This window comes from Leptinotarsa decemlineata, unplaced genomic scaffold, assembly GCF_025532065.1.
Source record: "Leptinotarsa decemlineata unplaced genomic scaffold, Ldec_3_MD MMD2_tig00000505_RagTag_RagTag, whole genome shotgun sequence".
Taxonomy (NCBI): Eukaryota; Metazoa; Arthropoda; class Insecta; order Coleoptera; family Chrysomelidae; genus Leptinotarsa; species Leptinotarsa decemlineata.
Window position 1 is genome coordinate 16,162,468 of NW_027412549.1, and position 18,405 is coordinate 16,180,872.

General features: G+C 35.1%; 1 protein-coding gene across 3 annotated transcripts in view; it reads right to left on the reverse strand.

Moving 5' to 3' along the window:
* Positions 1-4,008: 4,008 nt before the first annotated feature.
* Positions 4,009-18,405, reverse strand: part of Pde9 (Phosphodiesterase 9) — a 470,530-nt gene continuing 456,133 nt past the window's right edge. For 2 of the 3 annotated variants that reach the window (XM_074174076.1, XM_074174075.1), the window contains one exon: positions 4,009-16,612. In XM_074174076.1, coding sequence (XP_074030177.1) covers positions 15,289-16,612 — 1,324 coding nt within the window. In that variant the 3' untranslated portion in view covers positions 4,009-15,288. The remainder of the gene's footprint in view (positions 16,613-18,405) is intronic. The other variant, XM_074174077.1, reaches the window with a different exon arrangement.

Sequence of the window (18,405 nt, forward strand, 5' to 3'; positions counted from 1 at the left end):
CAAGTGGTTTTTCATACCCTGTATATCATAGGTAGATGTCATATATATATCGTTTGAGAGAGTTACCAATGTAGAATATTTGACAAAAAAAAATCAATCGGACTCTGCACACCTTTATAATTTCAAATATTCTGAGTGACGAATATTGGAAAAAAAAACCTGTCATGCTAGATATTTCGAAAACCGTCAATATTTTTGAAGTGAAGATATACATAAAGTGTCTTTTATTTTCTATGTAGAAACCGAAAAAACACAGTTGGGATCCGCTCAGAAAAAATGGAACACCCTGTGTGACCGCCAATATTTTTATTTTGTCGAGCTAGAGTAATAAAATAATATTATAGAAATTCAGATTCCTATCTGTTTCCTAAATAGAGATATGGAACACCGCGCCACTGTTGCAGGACCCTTTATATCAAAATACGTAAAACTACGTGCATTTTTAAAACGCAAATCTGAAAAATATGCTCCAAAACTGTCAAAAAACTTTAACTTCTGAAGAAATTCAACAATTTTTAAAAGATGCACCTGATGAAAAGTATTTGCTGATAAAGGTATGAATTGAACATTTTTTGGAAAGAAAGTTTTTGGCTCTCTACTACTCCATGTTGATACAAAAAAATGTGGAAATCTTACAAAAAAAAGAAGGAAATAATCAGTTTTAAAATGAGTAACTCTATACATGGATGTGTAGATCATGCAAAGTAGCAATTTTCAGACACAAACTGGAAGAAAGTCCTCCTGAAACAGCTACTTTCAAATAATCACTGAATTACACGAAAGAAAAAAATCTTTCGAAACAAATACTTTCCTTCGAACACTGAATTATACAGAAGATACTTTGCTCTACTCAGTTTGTATTCCAAACATTCGTTATGAAATAAAATCAGATATCATTCACATAAGTTCTACTTTAAATGAATGGTAACAAATTGCTCTTACATGGAACACTGTCATCCTCACTGGTAGACACCGATGTTATCGAAAAATGAATGTTTGGTTTTGATTTCACGCTGCTTTAGCTATTGGCATTACAGGGGCATGCCGTGCATGAGATGGAAAATCCTACTTCGGCCCTTTTAATAAAATTACTAAATAAAATGCTAAAACCAAGGTTCCTAGAAATTTCACAGTCACAGGAGAATTCTACCAAATTTACAAAAAATATGTGAAGCTTCGATCATGTACAAATGAAACACGTTTTTTTAATTTACAAAAATAGCAAATGTACGAAACAGCCTGTTGGGATAAATAAATTTGTCACCATGGCGAAAGAAATAGCAAAATTTTTACAATTACCGAACCCTGAATTATATATTGGCCACTGTTTCCGAAGGTATCTAGTATGCGACTATTTTAGTTAATGCAGGGGCAGATCTTCTGACTTTAAAACGCCATGGGGGTTGGAAATTCAGCAATGTTGCTGAATCTTATATCGACAACTCCATAGCTAACAAAATGAAAATTTCCAAAAGTATAGTACAATTCATTCTGCCTCCAGCGCCATTAGAACCTGAACACAACAATGCTGTGGAAGCTCAGTACGTTTCTCCATCAATTTCAACTTCGACCGCAGCTAATATTTCAATTACCGAAAACATGCTGAAACAAAACGACCTACCAGGAATTACTTTACAAAATTGTTCAAATATAACTGTTAATTACTATTTTAAATAAAATATGAAAATGAGTTAATGACATACAAGTATTAGTGTTTATATGTATTTTAATTTTCAATACTTGAAAACAACGCAACCGTAGAAAAAGTACAGTGTACAATGCGTGAGAAAATGACATATGTCGTTTTTCTCACTTGTACAATATACTAATATTCAGGAACACAATGAATACCACAAAAGATTGTTTTCGATGAAAATGAATTAATATATTGTTCTCATATATGGAGCTCTGCCCTTAAACATACCCTGAAATTGCTGGATTCCATCCAGAAAACAGCCATTCGCCTGATTGGAGACCCGAACATCACGTGTAAGCTTGATAGCCTGGAACGTCAAAGAAAGGTTGGAGATTTGTCTCTCTTTTATAGATAGTCCGGTCAAATTAGACTAAAAAATAAGAGTGAAGGTACATAAATTTACAACAAGCTGCAAATGCGTGTAATTGTTCAAAACATAGTTAAAAATGAGATTTTGAAATTCCGAATGATTGCGATGCCTGGAAAAAAATTTATTCGAGGTTAAAGGTTAAAAATCTCGAAAAAAATTGGTTTCTCGCGATTTTCATGTTATCATGAAATAACCTCAGATAAAAATTGTAGATCATAAGATTCAAGATTCTCTACAAAAATGTATCAATATTTTTTTTTTCTTAGAGCCACCGTTTCTGAGATACGACGAGTCAAAAAGGTTGTAAAAGTTGTATTCGTCATTATATGCATAAGTATGCCACGTATATACACCACTGTAGTTGTAATTTGAGTAAAAATATTTTTCTATTGGTATACATAAGTATAAATATAATGATATCAGGTAGAATGAAATTCAGTTCCTTAATTTGTACGCTAGTGTAACCTTGAGCCAACATCTGTCTCCCTGTTCAATTGTGTGCATGTTAAAATGTTTGAAAAACAAGATTTAGTTCAATCTGCTGAAGTTTTCGAAAAAAGTTATTCGACTCAACAAGAAATTATCACCAACGGGATTCAGTTTCTTCTTTCTATGTACAAAGCTCCGAAAAGAAGCACCTGCCTAGATAAGTATCGATATGCATGTTTCGCAAAAAACATTGAAAATAAGAAACAGGTGCAATTAGCTTGTCTTCCTGCAACCTCAGTTGCTGCTCATCAATATCTTTTCCGGGTATATTACCAAGTTCAAGTGTGGCTTTGTTATCAGCTAGACCCAAAAGACTGGGGTTGGAAGTTGGTCGACAATGCATTAAAACCTATTCAGACTTTACTCCCATCTGCGCCGGAAAAACTGCTGAACACAATTTTTTGCAACTGTAAAAAGGGATGCAGCGCTAAATGTGGTTGTAAAAAAGTTGGACTGTTGTGTTCTCTGGCATGTACACATTGCCAAGGCCAGTCATGTTCTAATGCTGAATCACCAATAGTGGAGGGTTAATTTGATACCAACGAGGAAACATGCGATACATCACTCTTGACGCAGTTTACCTACACCCAGGATGAACATCAAGAAGAAGAAGAAGAAGATTGAGAAGAAGAAGAAGCCCAAGGAGGAGAACGACAAGAAGAAGTATTTGAAGGTTATGACTCAGATGAATAAATTTTTACATTTTTTAAATTTCAATCGCTTTTATAATTTCCAACCCTTCCTAATATATTTTATTATGCAAGTTTTCAATTTGACAGAATCACAACAGACATGTGGAATAGGCCTACTGGGGAAACCACGTTAAAAAAACGCGCTAAGTTAACTACCTCATAGATGGCGTGGAAACGTGTGCATATAATGACGATTACAACTTTTACAACTTTTTGACTCGTCGTATCTCAAAAACAATGTATCGATACATTTTTTGTAGAGAATTTTATAGTCTACAATTTTTATTTGAGGTTATTTCATGATGAAACTCACCGTTTTCCTGGAAATCGCGAAAAACCAATTTTTTTCGAGATTTTTGACCTTTGATCTCGAATAAATTTTTTTCCAGGCATCGCAATCATTCAGAATTTTAAAATCTTATTTTTAATTATGTTTTGAACAATTACACGCATTTGCAGCTTGTTTTAAATTTACCTTCCAATGTCTAGATTGACCGGATTAAGATACTTCCACGGGAAGTGTTCAAGTGACTTGACACATTTGATTCCACTACCTCAAACTTCACTGTTTAAGAACTCTTCCATCTGGAGAACTGCGTTCATGTGGAATAATTTTCCTGAGAAGTTTTTGAAATGGATTTAATCTCCAGCGGTTCAAGTCCAATATGAATCGCTATTTTCGCACAGGCACCGCTCTGGGAGTACCTTAAAGATTTTCCTGCAGTGTTTTGTCCTCGAAAAAATTTATGAATGAAATACGTTTTTCTCATTTGTTTATAGACATTTATTCATAATTTTATTCATTATTCCACATTGTCGTATGTATTCCATACTACTTGTAAATTAATTTATCTAGTTCTCGCTTACATACCTAGCAGATAGGAAGAATATAGACTTTTTGCAGAAGATAAGGAATTACAAGTTCAAATGGTCCGCAATTTATAACACAACCCAATTCAACGTGTACGAGATTTTCATACTACAATATTGAAAGGAGAACAATTTCGTCATCCCTCAAATAAACAATATGAACGCCAGCATTCATAGCCAATGGTCCACATATCCTATGAATAATTAGGTAATTTTTCCGATAATCTCATCCAAATTGATTTAAAAAACCTCTATTCAATGTTATTAGCACCATAGGGCATTATACATCTTGAAAATGACATTATTGACACAAAGACCATGTTGAAATTTCAGGGGTTCATTTTATACGTCATGAAAATGTATGATTTTCATAGTCTTGAAGTCACTTCACCGAGCTGCAGGCCCTGAGACTGGTCAAAAGTTCCATCTCAGAGCTGAACAACAGGAAGACAGTCCATCTCCTTCTGGATATTTCGAAAGCCTTCGACCGAGTTTGGCACGAAGGCCTGCTACACAAAATGCTCGATTTCGATCAGCCTGGTCCTTTCTGAAAGGCAGAATATTTCAGGTCCGAGCTGGGAAATCCAAGTTGGAGTGCCTCAGAGAGCTGTACTGCCTCCACTACCGACCTTCCGAGGTTCGATCACGTGAAGGTTTCCCTTCACGCCGATAACACGGCTCTCCTCGCCTCTTTGATGGGTTTACATGCAACGCGGATTGGACGACCTTGAACGCTGGTACCTTGACTGGAAGATCCGGGTGAACCCAGAAAAAACTCAGGCGATAGATTTGGGGAGACATAACGTTTCTCCAGACACAAGGGTCACGGCCTCAGGCAGGGAGATCGAATGGCAAACGCAAGTCAAATACCTAGGTCTTTTGGTAGATCGCCAACTCACCTGGGCAAATCACATTGACTACATCGAGAGCAAATTTCAGATGGGGATAGCCAAACTCTCTCCTCTGGTTAACAAAGGCTCAAAGCTCAACCTTGAAAATAAGGTTTTACTATACAACACGATGTTCAAGCCTGTCATCATGTATACTTCAGGCACCTGGGGACAAACCGCTCCGTCAAATCTCTCCATTCTGGAGAGGTTGCAAAACAAACTTCTCAGGATGCTGGTGAATGCTCCATGGTTCGTGCGGAATGAAGCCATATGCAGAGATTTGAACCTGTTAACTATACGGCAGTTCATTCAGTCGAGGAATCAGAGAGTTTTCGAATCAGCGGAAACTCATGATAACCCATTAGTCAGGGAAGCTGTAGATAATGCTATAGACGACTCCATTCGATTCAGAAGACCTCGTTGCTCGGTTGAGTGAAAGCCTCACGACGTCTGTTGAAATGAACAGTTTGTTCATCAAAACCCCAGTCAGGGGGCGGCGACATAAAGGTCATTGACCTTTATGTCGCCACCAAAAACACCCTCAGTTATAAATCATTCGTCCACCTGACGAACCTCAGTTGAAAGGGTAAGGGAAAAGTTTCCAACCTGATGTAAAGGAAGATGGCACGAACAATAGACTTGAAGTGGAAAGAGATTTTCAGTCTCATGACACCTTAGAAAAGTTACGTATATGTGCAAAGGTGGTTAATTCCTGTGCGGTGTTCGTGAAATTAGTTTCGTACAGAGTGGTATCAATGAAAAATCGTTTCATTGATATACTAGGTGTCCAATAAATGTGTGACATACCAAATTAATATTTTTTTGAATAGCATACTCCAGATATTGTAGTGAAATGTATGTCACAAATCAAATAGAATGAGGGAATTTTTTAACCAAATATCCTTGGGGACAGTGTATTTTCCTTTCGTCTTCATGATTTTACCGAACAGTGCTATTTATATAGAGGAGTAAACAAATTTCGGAAACATTTTTTCAGTTTTTTCAAACGAAACACATTGTACCTAGCACTATCCCAAAATATTCCACACTTTGAGCTCTTAGAAAATGTAAGGATTGACTACTTTATTTCCACCGGACATGTATCTAATTCTTGAGGAAAGTATGGAAAAGTCGAAAATTAAATCTATCTAAAATTTCTCTTCGGACTTCAATTATTGTTTTTATTTTATAATAAAGAAAAAAACTTCTCGAAGTAGGCCAATTCTTAAACAAAATAATAGAAATCTAAGGGCGCTGGGGACATTATTGCTCCTGCAGAAATGTATCAGGTGCGATTCTTGTTTACACAATCATCGATAACTTGTATTGTCTTCTTGTCTTGTTTACTCCTTGGGCTTGACATTATCTCAGTTCCATGAAACATCTCTTTCGAAAAATCTGGATCGTATATTCATTGTATCAGGATGTCGTATTGCATATCAATCTATTGGCTAACATCTACCTGCCCCATGAGCAGGTTAGGAATCGTTTGCGTTCAGTGATGATTCACCTAAATTAGAGGCAAAAAAGCCCTGCACGGCTGAATCTAAGGCATCGTCAGGTGTAGCTGACGTGCAAAAACCCTTATATGGGAAGGTTGTCATGGGTATCAAGGTGGAAATCTTGCAACTTGACTATCCGACTACCACATTACCAGAGCATATACTTTTTGCCTGCCCCGCTGGGGACCAAAACAGATCTTTAGAGTTCGGCAGAGCCGTACTCTCACCATCTGACGTGAAAGAACACTCACCGTACAAACTAATCGGCTTCGTTAAGAAGCTGGGTTTATTTAACATCTACTCAGAATGTAGATCATTTCAGTTATATCAAATGACCCTTGGAAAATTTGAATGTTATAGGAGCTGTCAACAGACTTAACATTTAGTTATTGAGCAGGTGAATTATTATTTTTGAAATCTAATATTTTTCTTCTCGAAATGAAATTTCTTAAAATAATGAATATGATCTATATTTTGGGTGAATAGAAATTGTTTATTAACTAGTAGAATATATACTGTTCGATATCCCAACTCAAGGTCTATGCGACTGGATAATTTTTAGAGGGTTGAAGGAAGATTTGAGGAAACACGCAAGGTCAGGCATAAGAAAAGGCAGGTGGTAAATGAAATTGAAAATGAAAATGAAATAGATGAAGAAAATTAATTAGTAGTTATGCTTTTAACAGTCGAAAATCCCCATGTGAGTACGAGGGAAATTGCAAGAGAGTTAGATGTAAGTCATACTCACGTGAGCAGAATGTTGCTCACAAATAAACTTCATCCATACCGAATTGAATTACTTACATCAAGAACTCTATAGAACGGATTATGATACCAGAGTTTGGTATTGCGAAAATGTATTGAATTCAATTAGCAAAGAACTGAATATTTTGAAGTATGTTTTGTTTTCCGAAGACTCCACATTTGAAACTCATGTAAATAGACATATTTCATCAGTTCGGATTTCCATTGTCTAATATAATATAAATTGATTTGAAATACCTGAAAAAAATGAAAAGATTAACCGAAAATAACAATTTTATTAAAACAAAAAACTGAAATTGCACGGAAGCTACAACTAGAAAAATAAAAAATTTAAATATTAATAAAAGTTAGGAATTAAAAAAGATTATTAACAAGAATGGAAAATAAAAATAAAAATTAAAAGATTCCAAACCAAGTTACGTCACAACGTTTCGATTGAGATCTGAGTATTTATAGGTCATTCGGGTGCTTTCACCTATCCCCTCTTTCCGCTTCATTGGTTTTAGCGAAAGATGACCGTTTGGCGGGAGGTGGTCGTTTTTCGCTTGATTAGAGGTTTCCATATGTTACGTATCTCTACGCAAGCTTGACTACATGCGTTGTTGGCCAACATATACGCGGCTTCCTTGAATTTTCTCCTAAACCAGTGTTCCTCTTTGTGGATTATTTCAGCTTGAGCCCATTTGATATTATGTTGATGAGTTCAAACATGCTCTGCCATTCCGGATTTGCTGGTTTCTCCTCGATGTGTGTGTTTCTTGTGCTCAGCAATGCGAACTTCCAATGGCCTCTTAGTTTCACCGATGTATGACTCTCCGCACTCGCAGGGTATCCGGTAAATGCAATTCTTGGAATCGCAGTCCGCGTTTGGTGGCTTGGTTTTTGTGGATTATCGAAAAGCATAAGAACGATTGGGTCCAGGTATAACATCAGGACCTGCTTCAGATCTGGGAACACTATCCGTAGCAACCTCACGAAAACCAGGCCACCAAACGCGGACTGCGATTCCAAGAATTGTATTTACCGGATACCCTTCGAGTGCGGAGAATCATACATCGGTGAAACTAAGAGGCCATTTAGAGTTGGCATTGCTGAGCATAAGAAACACACACAGCGAGGAGAAACCAGCAAATCCGGAATTGCAGAGCATGTTTGAACTCATCAACATAATATTAAATGGGCTCAGGCTGAAATCATCTACAAAGAGGAACACTGGTTTAGGAGAAAATTCAAGGAAGCCGCGTATATGTTGTCCAACAATGCATTTAGTGAAGCTAGCGTAGAGATACGTAACATATGGAAACCTCTTATCAAGCTAAAAACTACCAACTCCCGCCAAACAGTCATCTCCCGCTAAAACCAATAAAGCGGAAAGAGGAAAAAGGGGATAGGTGAAAGCACCCGAATGACCTATAAATAGTCAGATCTCGGAGGAATAAGTCCAGTTATCACCCGAAGACGATTGTGGATACTAACAATCGAAACGTCGTGACGTAACTTGGTTTGGAATTTTTCAATTTCAATTTAAATTTTTCATTTTTGTTATTATTTTTTAATTTTCAGCTTTTATTAATATTTGAATTTTTTATTTTTCCGTTTTAGCTTTTATTTTATTTCCGTGCAATTTCAGTTTTATTTTTAATAAAATTGTTGTTTTTGGTTAATCTTTTTATTTTTTTCAGGATTTTCAAATCAATTTATATTATATTAGAAAATGGAAGTCCGAACTGATGAAATACACCACGAAAAATTGTCAACCACCTTCAAACAAACGTGAATAGACATAAAATGTACTGCTCTAATCAGAGAACCCCCATTGGATAAGATAAGTCGATTAGCAAAGCAGATGATCGATAAATGTTTGGGGGAGCATAATTGGGAATCAGGTCCTAGGAAAATATTTCTTTCATATGCCTCTGAATAGAGAAATTTATAGAGATTTTCTCCGGAATGATTATTAGGATTTGTTGGAGGATGTACCGATTGACATAAGGCTTACCAACATGATAGTGTGACTCTCCACAATAAAAATCGGGTGAGGAGGTTTTTAAACAGGTGGCGTAGGAATAACACATGGAAGGAATGAACACATTCACTGTCATGCACGATCCCCCGACCTCACGCTCCTAGATTTCTATTTATGTGGATGTGATAGCCATAAAAACAGTATTGAAGAATGTTTTTGGTTTATTACAAAACCAACTATAATTGAAGTTCGAAGGAAAACTGTTGATAGACTTCATTTATGCATAGCTCAAAATGGAAGATTCTTCGAATATTTATTGTGAATTTGTGGGTTTTTGAATAGTTTGATTTCAGTTTGTTACTTGTTTTGTACAGCACCGTTTATTGTCTTTCTCGTATTTCCCTCAAGAATCAAATACATTGCCGATAGAAATAACCCAGTCAATCCCTTCAAATTCTGAAAGCTCATAGTGTGAACTATTCTAGGATGACCCTATGTACAGGGTGTTTCATTTGAAAGCATTGATAAAAAAGTGATCCCGATTTTGGTTTGCCCCTGTATAGAAAAAGTGCCGTTTTTTCAAACTCATGAATATGAAATGAAAAAACTATTCTAGGGGGATATTTGGTTGAAAAATTTCATCATTCTTTTTAATCAAGTAGTAGATATTTGGTGTTGAACCCATTTTCTGATATAGTTAAAATATCATTTGTATATAAGCAGTAAAACAATAAAAATCAAGATAAAAGATAGAAATGCTCATTTTACGTTCTATTACTTACATATAATCAGACTATGTAAGTAAAACATCTGTATTTTTTGAGGAATACTTTGCCCAAGAAATCCAATCGAGTAAAAATATCCAGAGTATTCTATTAAAAATTGGTCTGTCACACATTTACTGAACACCTTGTATGATTTCCGAAATATAACTTTCATTGATCTCTATAGAACTTTTTCCCGAAACATTTTTTGTATATCTAATAGGAAGCAACTATCGTCAACCCACCTATTGTGGATACACCCTGTACATCAAAAACGATTATGTGGTCATAAAGTACAAACTATTTCGTTAATGGGGTGGTGAATGTAGGGTCAAACATGCCTTGAACCGCCATTTCAGGGTGAGGGGTTGATCTTAACCTCACCGTCCAATAAACACATGAATTCATACATAATGACAAAATAAATGAGTTGTTTTCAACTCATGAAAAACTGATATTACGAAAGCCATATAGGAATTGATCATCTTCGAATTTAGAGGTCACTTTTGCAAAAAAGAATATTCATCCTATTTTTCCGTCTCATTTTTTTGTACATCGTTTAGCTAGTTGTAATTTATTTCTAAATTCACAAGAATTGTACAGGATCTATCGGCAAGTCAGCCCCCACTTTAGTTAGTGTTTTAACTTTTCCAAGATTTTCACGTTTGCCACATACTACTGGCGGCGTAAGACTGAAACTGATTCTATTTTCCACGACTATGAAAATCACATATTCTCAAGAGCGACATAAGACTCCCCAAAAATTTTGCATAGACTTGCAGTCTATTATGTAAACGTCTTAAATATCAGAAATTTGAAATCCCACCAAAGAACATTCATAAATGAGGGACAATAAAAAAGATGGAAGTTATTTGGTACGAAAATATTATTCTATCGACCTATTACTATGAAACACATATAAAATAATTCTTAAAGAATATCAATAATGATTGATGACAATAGACTAGAATCACATATATTAAAATTTATAAATATCTCATTGAAACAATATCTACCAAAGGTAAATAATTAACATAGCAGATTCAACTAGTTTTTGATCGATTCTAAAATTTATTTGATAATATGAATTGTTCATGTTTTGTCATGTTGATGATTCGTGTAAGCAAGTCACCATTTTTGTTTGTAGGTTTAGTCTCATCAATTAGTAAATTCTCTATATGAATACCTGAACATCACTGTTGGAAAACTAGGGAATTTTTTGAATTCAACCGAAAATTTCTGACTTTAGAATTTGTCTACTCTTTTCTCTCTTTCCAACGCCACCTACTTTTTTTAATTTGTTGTGATGGATATCGAGAAATGAAAACAGTAGACTGTAGAACATACCTTTTTTTATCTAATTTCTACCAAAACTCTTGTGATATCAAATTTGTGAAGAAATGGTAATTTTTTCTAAACACATCGTTGAAGTTTTGATTTTGAAAAAGATTATTTATAGCTCCTCAAAACTAGGAAGAGACTTGAGAATTCTATCTCTCTCTTTCTCTCTCTTACTAAAAATTTATATGAAAAATTCAAATAACCAAGTTTTTGGTTTTTATTATCTTTTTCAAAAAAAAAATTTCTACGAAATTTGGTGAGAACTTACTTTTTCATCAGCGAAATACACTGTAATTTATTTGATTTGAAATTATGATTTTTTCACCTTATTTTGACTTAATATCAAAAAAGCACCCTAATTTTCAATCAAAAATTCTCGCGTCAAAATATTAACTTCAAAAAGCCGGTGTGCTTTCTGTTCGTTGAAATCTCTACTTTCTGATGGTGTAAAAAAATACATTACTATAGTAAATGTTCTCAGAAAATACAAAAAATCTAAAAAAACTTGAATTCGATTTTTTTTTCAATTATTGTGTACAATTTTGAGCTATTTATTAGGATGCACACTTTAATTACTCAAAAAACATGAGATTGTTCTTCTGGTCCTTTTGAATCAATTGAATTCAAATAATCATGACATTTATTTTCTCAAACCAGGTTCTGGAAATGTAAAGGATCTATTTTTCACGTCTAATAGTTTCGAACATTAATCCTTCAAAAATTTTGTTGCATTTCTGCATTGTTTCTCCGGTTGCGATACAACATCTGGGATTGCCGGAAAAGGCAAGAAAAGTATCGTAAATTCATTATTAGACGCTAAAAATATATCAAATTTGGCTAATGTTTTTTATCAGAAAGATGCAAGTGAGGAAGATTTAAAAAAATGAATTACAAATAATCAAATCTATTTATAAATATAAAAATGAAAAAATAACATTGAATCAATTAAAATTTCATAAATATCAATTGGCAAAAATTAAATCATTTTCCATTTTTGCAAACCTCTCACCCACAAAAGGAGCAGCAGAACAACATTGTTTTAGGACATATTATCAGCTCCAAACTTGGTTGGGTAACAAACTGACAGCAACAGATTGGGGCTGGAAGCAATATCAACGTAGCATTGTGCCCAAATTTACAGAAAAAAATATATTTCCAGAAGTACCTATTACTTAAAACTATTTGCTCCAGCTATGAAACTGGATGTAACAGTTTGAAATGTGGCAACATGGTTGAAAATGCACCAATTTATACTCAAATTTTCATGGTTCTGAAAATTGCTCCAATATGGAAGAAAAAATCTACGAGAAAGTTAATGATTCAAATGAAATTGTGGATGAAGAACCAATGCAAACTGGAAATAATATTGGAGACTAAGAAGGTGGTGGTCTTAAAGATTTTGAAGATCAACTAGAATCAGAAAGGTTTGTCGAATCTAACGATCAAGAAATACCATCAAAGAAACAAAAACTAATTGATATGTGATTAAAATTCATGATAGGGTATTTATAAATAACAAAATTAACGTATTTAAAAATATTATAATCAATAACGTAATCAGAATTAAGTATCTGAATTCAATAGTACGATTTACATGTATATTTATATTTTATGAGATTTTCTATGAGATGAATGTAATTAGAATTCGAAAAATGAACTTTTTAGCTGAAAAAAAATAAAGTAATCGTATTTTCTTATGAAATTGTGCATAATGAAAATAAAACGAATTCGAATTCTTTGCGAAATTTTGCATTTTCTGGGAACATTTACTATAGTGATGAATACTTTTTCACACCATCAGAAAGTAGGTATTTCAGTGAACAAAAAGCACACCGACTTTTTGAGAAAAGCTGATATTTAGATGCGAAAAATTTCGATTGAAAATTAGGGTGCTTTTTTGATATTAAGTCAAAATAAGGTGAAAAATTAAATATTTCAAATCAAATAACTCACAGGGTATTTGAGACATAAAAAGATGAGTTTCAACCAAATTTCGTAAATAGAAAAATAAAAAAACCAAAATCTTGGTTATTTGAATTTTTCATATAGATATTGAGCTTACGTGAGAAAATTGTAGATAAAAAAGTTGTAGATCTTTTTATAACCTATAACTTTGCTATTCAATGCAAGAAAACGATTGTTTTCTTGCCGGCGTTTCGAATTCAATCAAATTCTTGTTCAGGGCTCTGTAACAATGAATTTTTATAAACATACCTCCCACAAAACTGATACGATTATTATCGTTTCAATTTTACGAGAAATGATGAATTCTTTAAAAAATGTTCATTATTATTATCAAATTATTCATTATATCAAATACTCAAAATACACCCTTAAACATAATGGTATTTCTCATGATTGGTTCATAAATAACACACCTCTTCAAATATTAACTCATCAAAGGGATCTTGGTGTCACATTCGACCCTAAACTGAGTTTCTCCATCTACTATGACACAATAACATGCTCAGCCAAACGGAAGCTAGGGCTCATTTATCGTAACTAAGAACTTTCGTAACAGAGACAGTTTTTTAACTCTTTTCAAGGCATACGTCAAATCTCGGCTGGAATATGCCTACCTTAAATGGTCACCCATATACAATGTCCACATAAACAAAATCATGAAGAGGCTTCATGAAATATATTACTTACAAGCTAGAAGGAGTTTATCCTGAACAAGGCACCGACAACAGAATACTACTGAATAAATTCAATCTATTATCCCTTCAAAGCCGAAGAACCTACTACTCTATAATTTTCATTTATAAACTAGTGAATAATCTGACTGACTGTCCCGAACTACTCTCCCACTTCAACTTTCATGTTCCACGAATCAATTCTAGAAATTAACAGACTTTTCATCTACCAAATTCTAGAACAAACATATTATTCAAGTCACCAGTTGTTGCAATGAGCAAACTTGACAATCATCTCTGTGAAAATCTCGACATTTATTATGAGCCCACTGGTCACGTTAAGAACCACGTTAAGAAACTTTTACACTCTAGTCAAAATACATGAGCCCAAATTGAAAGTTATTCTACCATGTGAGCTTATTACTGCTACTGTATTACTGCTGAATTCTGTTTTTTTTGTAATACACCTGAACTATGTTTTTACTTGTTAGCTCTTCAGGTGTTTCTAGTTGATAAATTAGTAATGTATTCATGTATATGTGTTTGTATGTATGTATATATGTATGTGTATTGTATGTATATAGGCAGATATAAACTGTAACATGCTTGTTAATAATTTTAATATGTCTTGTTATTGGGATTTATTCCTATTTAGACATTAAACATTTTTTTATAATGAATTTCTAATTGAATTATCATTTTTTTTTGTAAAATTGAAATGATAATAATCGTATGAGTTTTGTGAGAGATATGTTCATGAAAATTCATTGTTACAGAGCCCCGAAGGATAATTTGATCAAATTCGAAACGTCGGCAAAAAAACAATTGTTTTTTTAAGAGAAATTGATCCCGTCATCCAACTAATTTTTCTTCAGAAAAATTATTCGATCACCGAACTAGTCAACTGACTATAAAATCCATATTGACTAATATGGAGGTATAAATGTATGGATTCAAAATATTTTCTTCGGATGTCGTTCGGAAAGAACATATATTGATTTTGAACAAAAAACTTCGATCAAAACTATCGTTATCCGATTTATTTTCAAGCTGTCAGTGACCGAATTCCTCCAGTCTGTTCCAACAGTAATATTTTTCACTTCTGAGAAATATCAAAGTTATTGTGAGAGAACCCCAAACATCAAAAAAATTTCCGATAAAACCCATTTCATAAGTTGAAAGCGTTGAATTGACAGAGTGCGACGGGACCTCGCCTACACATTTTCTCTATGAATTGATTTATATTTACAACAACGACAGAAAATATATCTGGTGAAACATTCCCTTTCAGGAGGGTTAACGTCTTGTCATATCAAATTCAAGTCTTTTTCCGCCGAAAGCATCACCTCCTCTCTTTTGATTTCGTTCAGTTTGGCGATACATTTGTCCACCACGTCGATGTCGTTTCCAAGGGAATCGCCTCGGAACTGATCAGAGGACCCCTTTTTCCTCGGCGGCGTTCCTCCATCCTTGACATTACCGAAGTTGGGGCTCGCACAGTTGCTCTGGATCTGAGAAGTAGACGGAAGAGATTGATTTTCCAGGTCTGCGTTCTGATCCATCTCGTCCACTGCCGCATCGGACGCCCAACCCTTGTCTAATCTACCCTTGTCCTTTCCTAGAAGAGATTTCCAGCTTTTCTTATTAGATCCCTTGGTCTTCGGAAGAGTACTGGTTCTCCTAGTATCTACTTCCTCGAGACTTTTACAACAAGCCTTACCGACAGTTTTTTTCTTACCTTTGTGCGTGGCGCAATTGTTATTTTTAGCTTTCACCTTGTCAGTCGACAAGCCGAATCGGTCCGTGAACTGGCGGAACCGCGAGAAAATCGACCGGTTAGATTTCGCTTCGCCCGGCACTCCGTCGTTCTGCACATGAATACTGTTTGAACTATCACTTGTTTTACCCACTGACTGTCCCGTACAATTTTTAATACTGTTTTCCCGCGTATTATTAGGACACACCAGCCCTTCTTCCTTGGATAACGAGTCGGAGTCTTCGTCAAGCTGCAGGCTGTTATTCATCTTCAATTTTTCTGCGTTTGTGAAATTTTTGTTGTCACTATATTTCAGAATGCTCTTTTTCTCTTCGGCGATAGATGGAATCTTCGTAGAGTGTTCGGAGTTTTTCTTGTTGAGATTGAGGGTTTCTTTGGAGAGGATGTATTCCCCGCCATGGCTGTTCTCGTAGTTTTCTCCATTACCTGCCTGATTGGCGAGTCCCTCTTCGAATTTCTTCTTCAGCGTCAAAGCGTACTCGTCTAAAAACTCCGGCGGGTCGAATGATAGTTTTTTGTTGCCAACCAGGCAGTGTTGATCGAAACTCAAGCCACCACATCTCAGCTTTCCTTTCTGGACCATCCTCGCGATCTCGGAATGATTCAGGTGTTGTACTCTTTCTCTGCTACCTTTCCTCGATCCGGGATAGCTTTTCCTACCCGTTGCCGATATGCTGCTCTCTGTGGATATTTTAAATTTGAGAGCTCTCTCGGAGACTTCGACTTCATTGGCTGTTTCTGAATTTTCCGAGTCCGTACTTTCCGGGGCTTCTTGGACATCTTCGAGACTCTGGCCTTCATCGATAACAGAGACGACGTCAGGATCTGTTGAGTCCTCGTCTGTTGAACGGGATCTAGACAGAAAAAAAAAATAGAAAGTTACTTGGGAGGCCTGAATTTTTATTGATTTCACAGGTAGGCAAGAACTATTTTGGGTGTTTTGGATTTGACCACTTATTTTACTGAACGCTCTATCACCATATCTATCATTGTTTGTTTGAAGGTGGTTGACAATGTTTCACGGTGAATTTCATCAGTTCAGACTTACATTGTCTAGTACAATTTAATATGAATATTACTGGAGGTCTATTCCAACACCAAACCGTTATTTTCAACACCTCGGCACGTGTTTTGACCCCCCAAGTGATCATCTTCAAGAGGAAGATTGAATTGTTTGATCTTTCTCTTGAAGATGATCACTTGGTGATCGAAACACGTGTCGAAGTGTTAAAAATATTGATTCGGTGTTGGAAAAAACTCCAGTCCAAAGTAGACCTTGGACCAAAGTAGAATAATTCCCATTATTATTTTTATAATTAGCAAAATTGATTTTTGTTTGTGCTTACCTCAACGGGCATAAGCATTTAGCCAATCTTTGGATATCTAAGTAAGAAAATTAATATATTATAGTAGTAACTGATCCCTCGGCTTTCATTTTTTCAAAAGTTGGAAAATTTTGTTGGTGGAGTTGGGAAAATTTGGATTCCCTCCCCCGCTAGTTTTTCTTTTCGCTATGGCCCTGTCGCAGTCTCATATACTCAAAATTGATTATCTTATTCATATTTGGGGACCAGCCACTGAATCCACAGTGAACCTTTAAAATCTTCACATAATAAATAAAGAATTTCCAACATAAATTTCATGGGAATCAATTATTGTATTCATAGTCATAACACTAGACAAACAAAATTCATATCACTCAGTGATTTCAAATATAATTTAGGACAGAAATCGATTCATCATGATGTAATTATAATATAAGGGATTTTTCAACAATGACTTCCGAACTTAGTAATTGATAAAGGCCATCCTGTTGAAGCTACATCTGTCAAATTAGTTGTCATTTATTCAGTTCGATTTGCCAAATCACCATGGACAGATCTAGCATGCAAATAGTAAAATTGGGTTCCATTAGTTCGGACTCTCATTGTCTGATATTATATAAAATGATTTCCAATACCTGAAAGACCTGATGAAAAAAATAATTGAAAATGAATAGCTGGAAATAATTATGTTAAGCGAAAAAACCTGAAATGAAATAATGAGTGAAATAAAATACAAGTAAAAGTAGAACAATGAACAAAAAATGAAAATATAAAATGAAAAGTTAAGAGATTTCAAGTCAAGTTACTTCACGACGTTTCGATTGTTGGTATCCACAATCGTCTTCAGGTGATGACTGGACTGATTCCTCTGAGAGATGACTATTTATAGGTCGTTCGAGTACTTTCACTTATCCCCGCTTTCCATTTCCCGCTTCACTGGTTTAGTGGGAGATGACCGTTTGGCGGGAGTTGGCCATTTTTCTCTTGATTATGGGTTTCCATATGTTGCGTATCTCTACGCTAGCTTGGCTGAATACATTGTTGGACAACATGTATGCGGCTTCTTTGAATTTCCTCATAAACCAATGTTCCTCCCTGTGAATGATCTCAGCTTGGGACCACTCGATGTTATGTTGATGGGTCCAAACATGCTCTGCTATTCCTGATTTGCTGGATCCCCTTGCTGTGTTTGTTTCTTCTGCTCGGCAATGCGAACATTGAATGGCCTCTTAGTTTCCCCGATAAAGGATTTTCCGCACTCACAAGGTATCCGGTGAATGCAATTATTGGAACTGCTACGGATATTTGTACTTGAACCCACT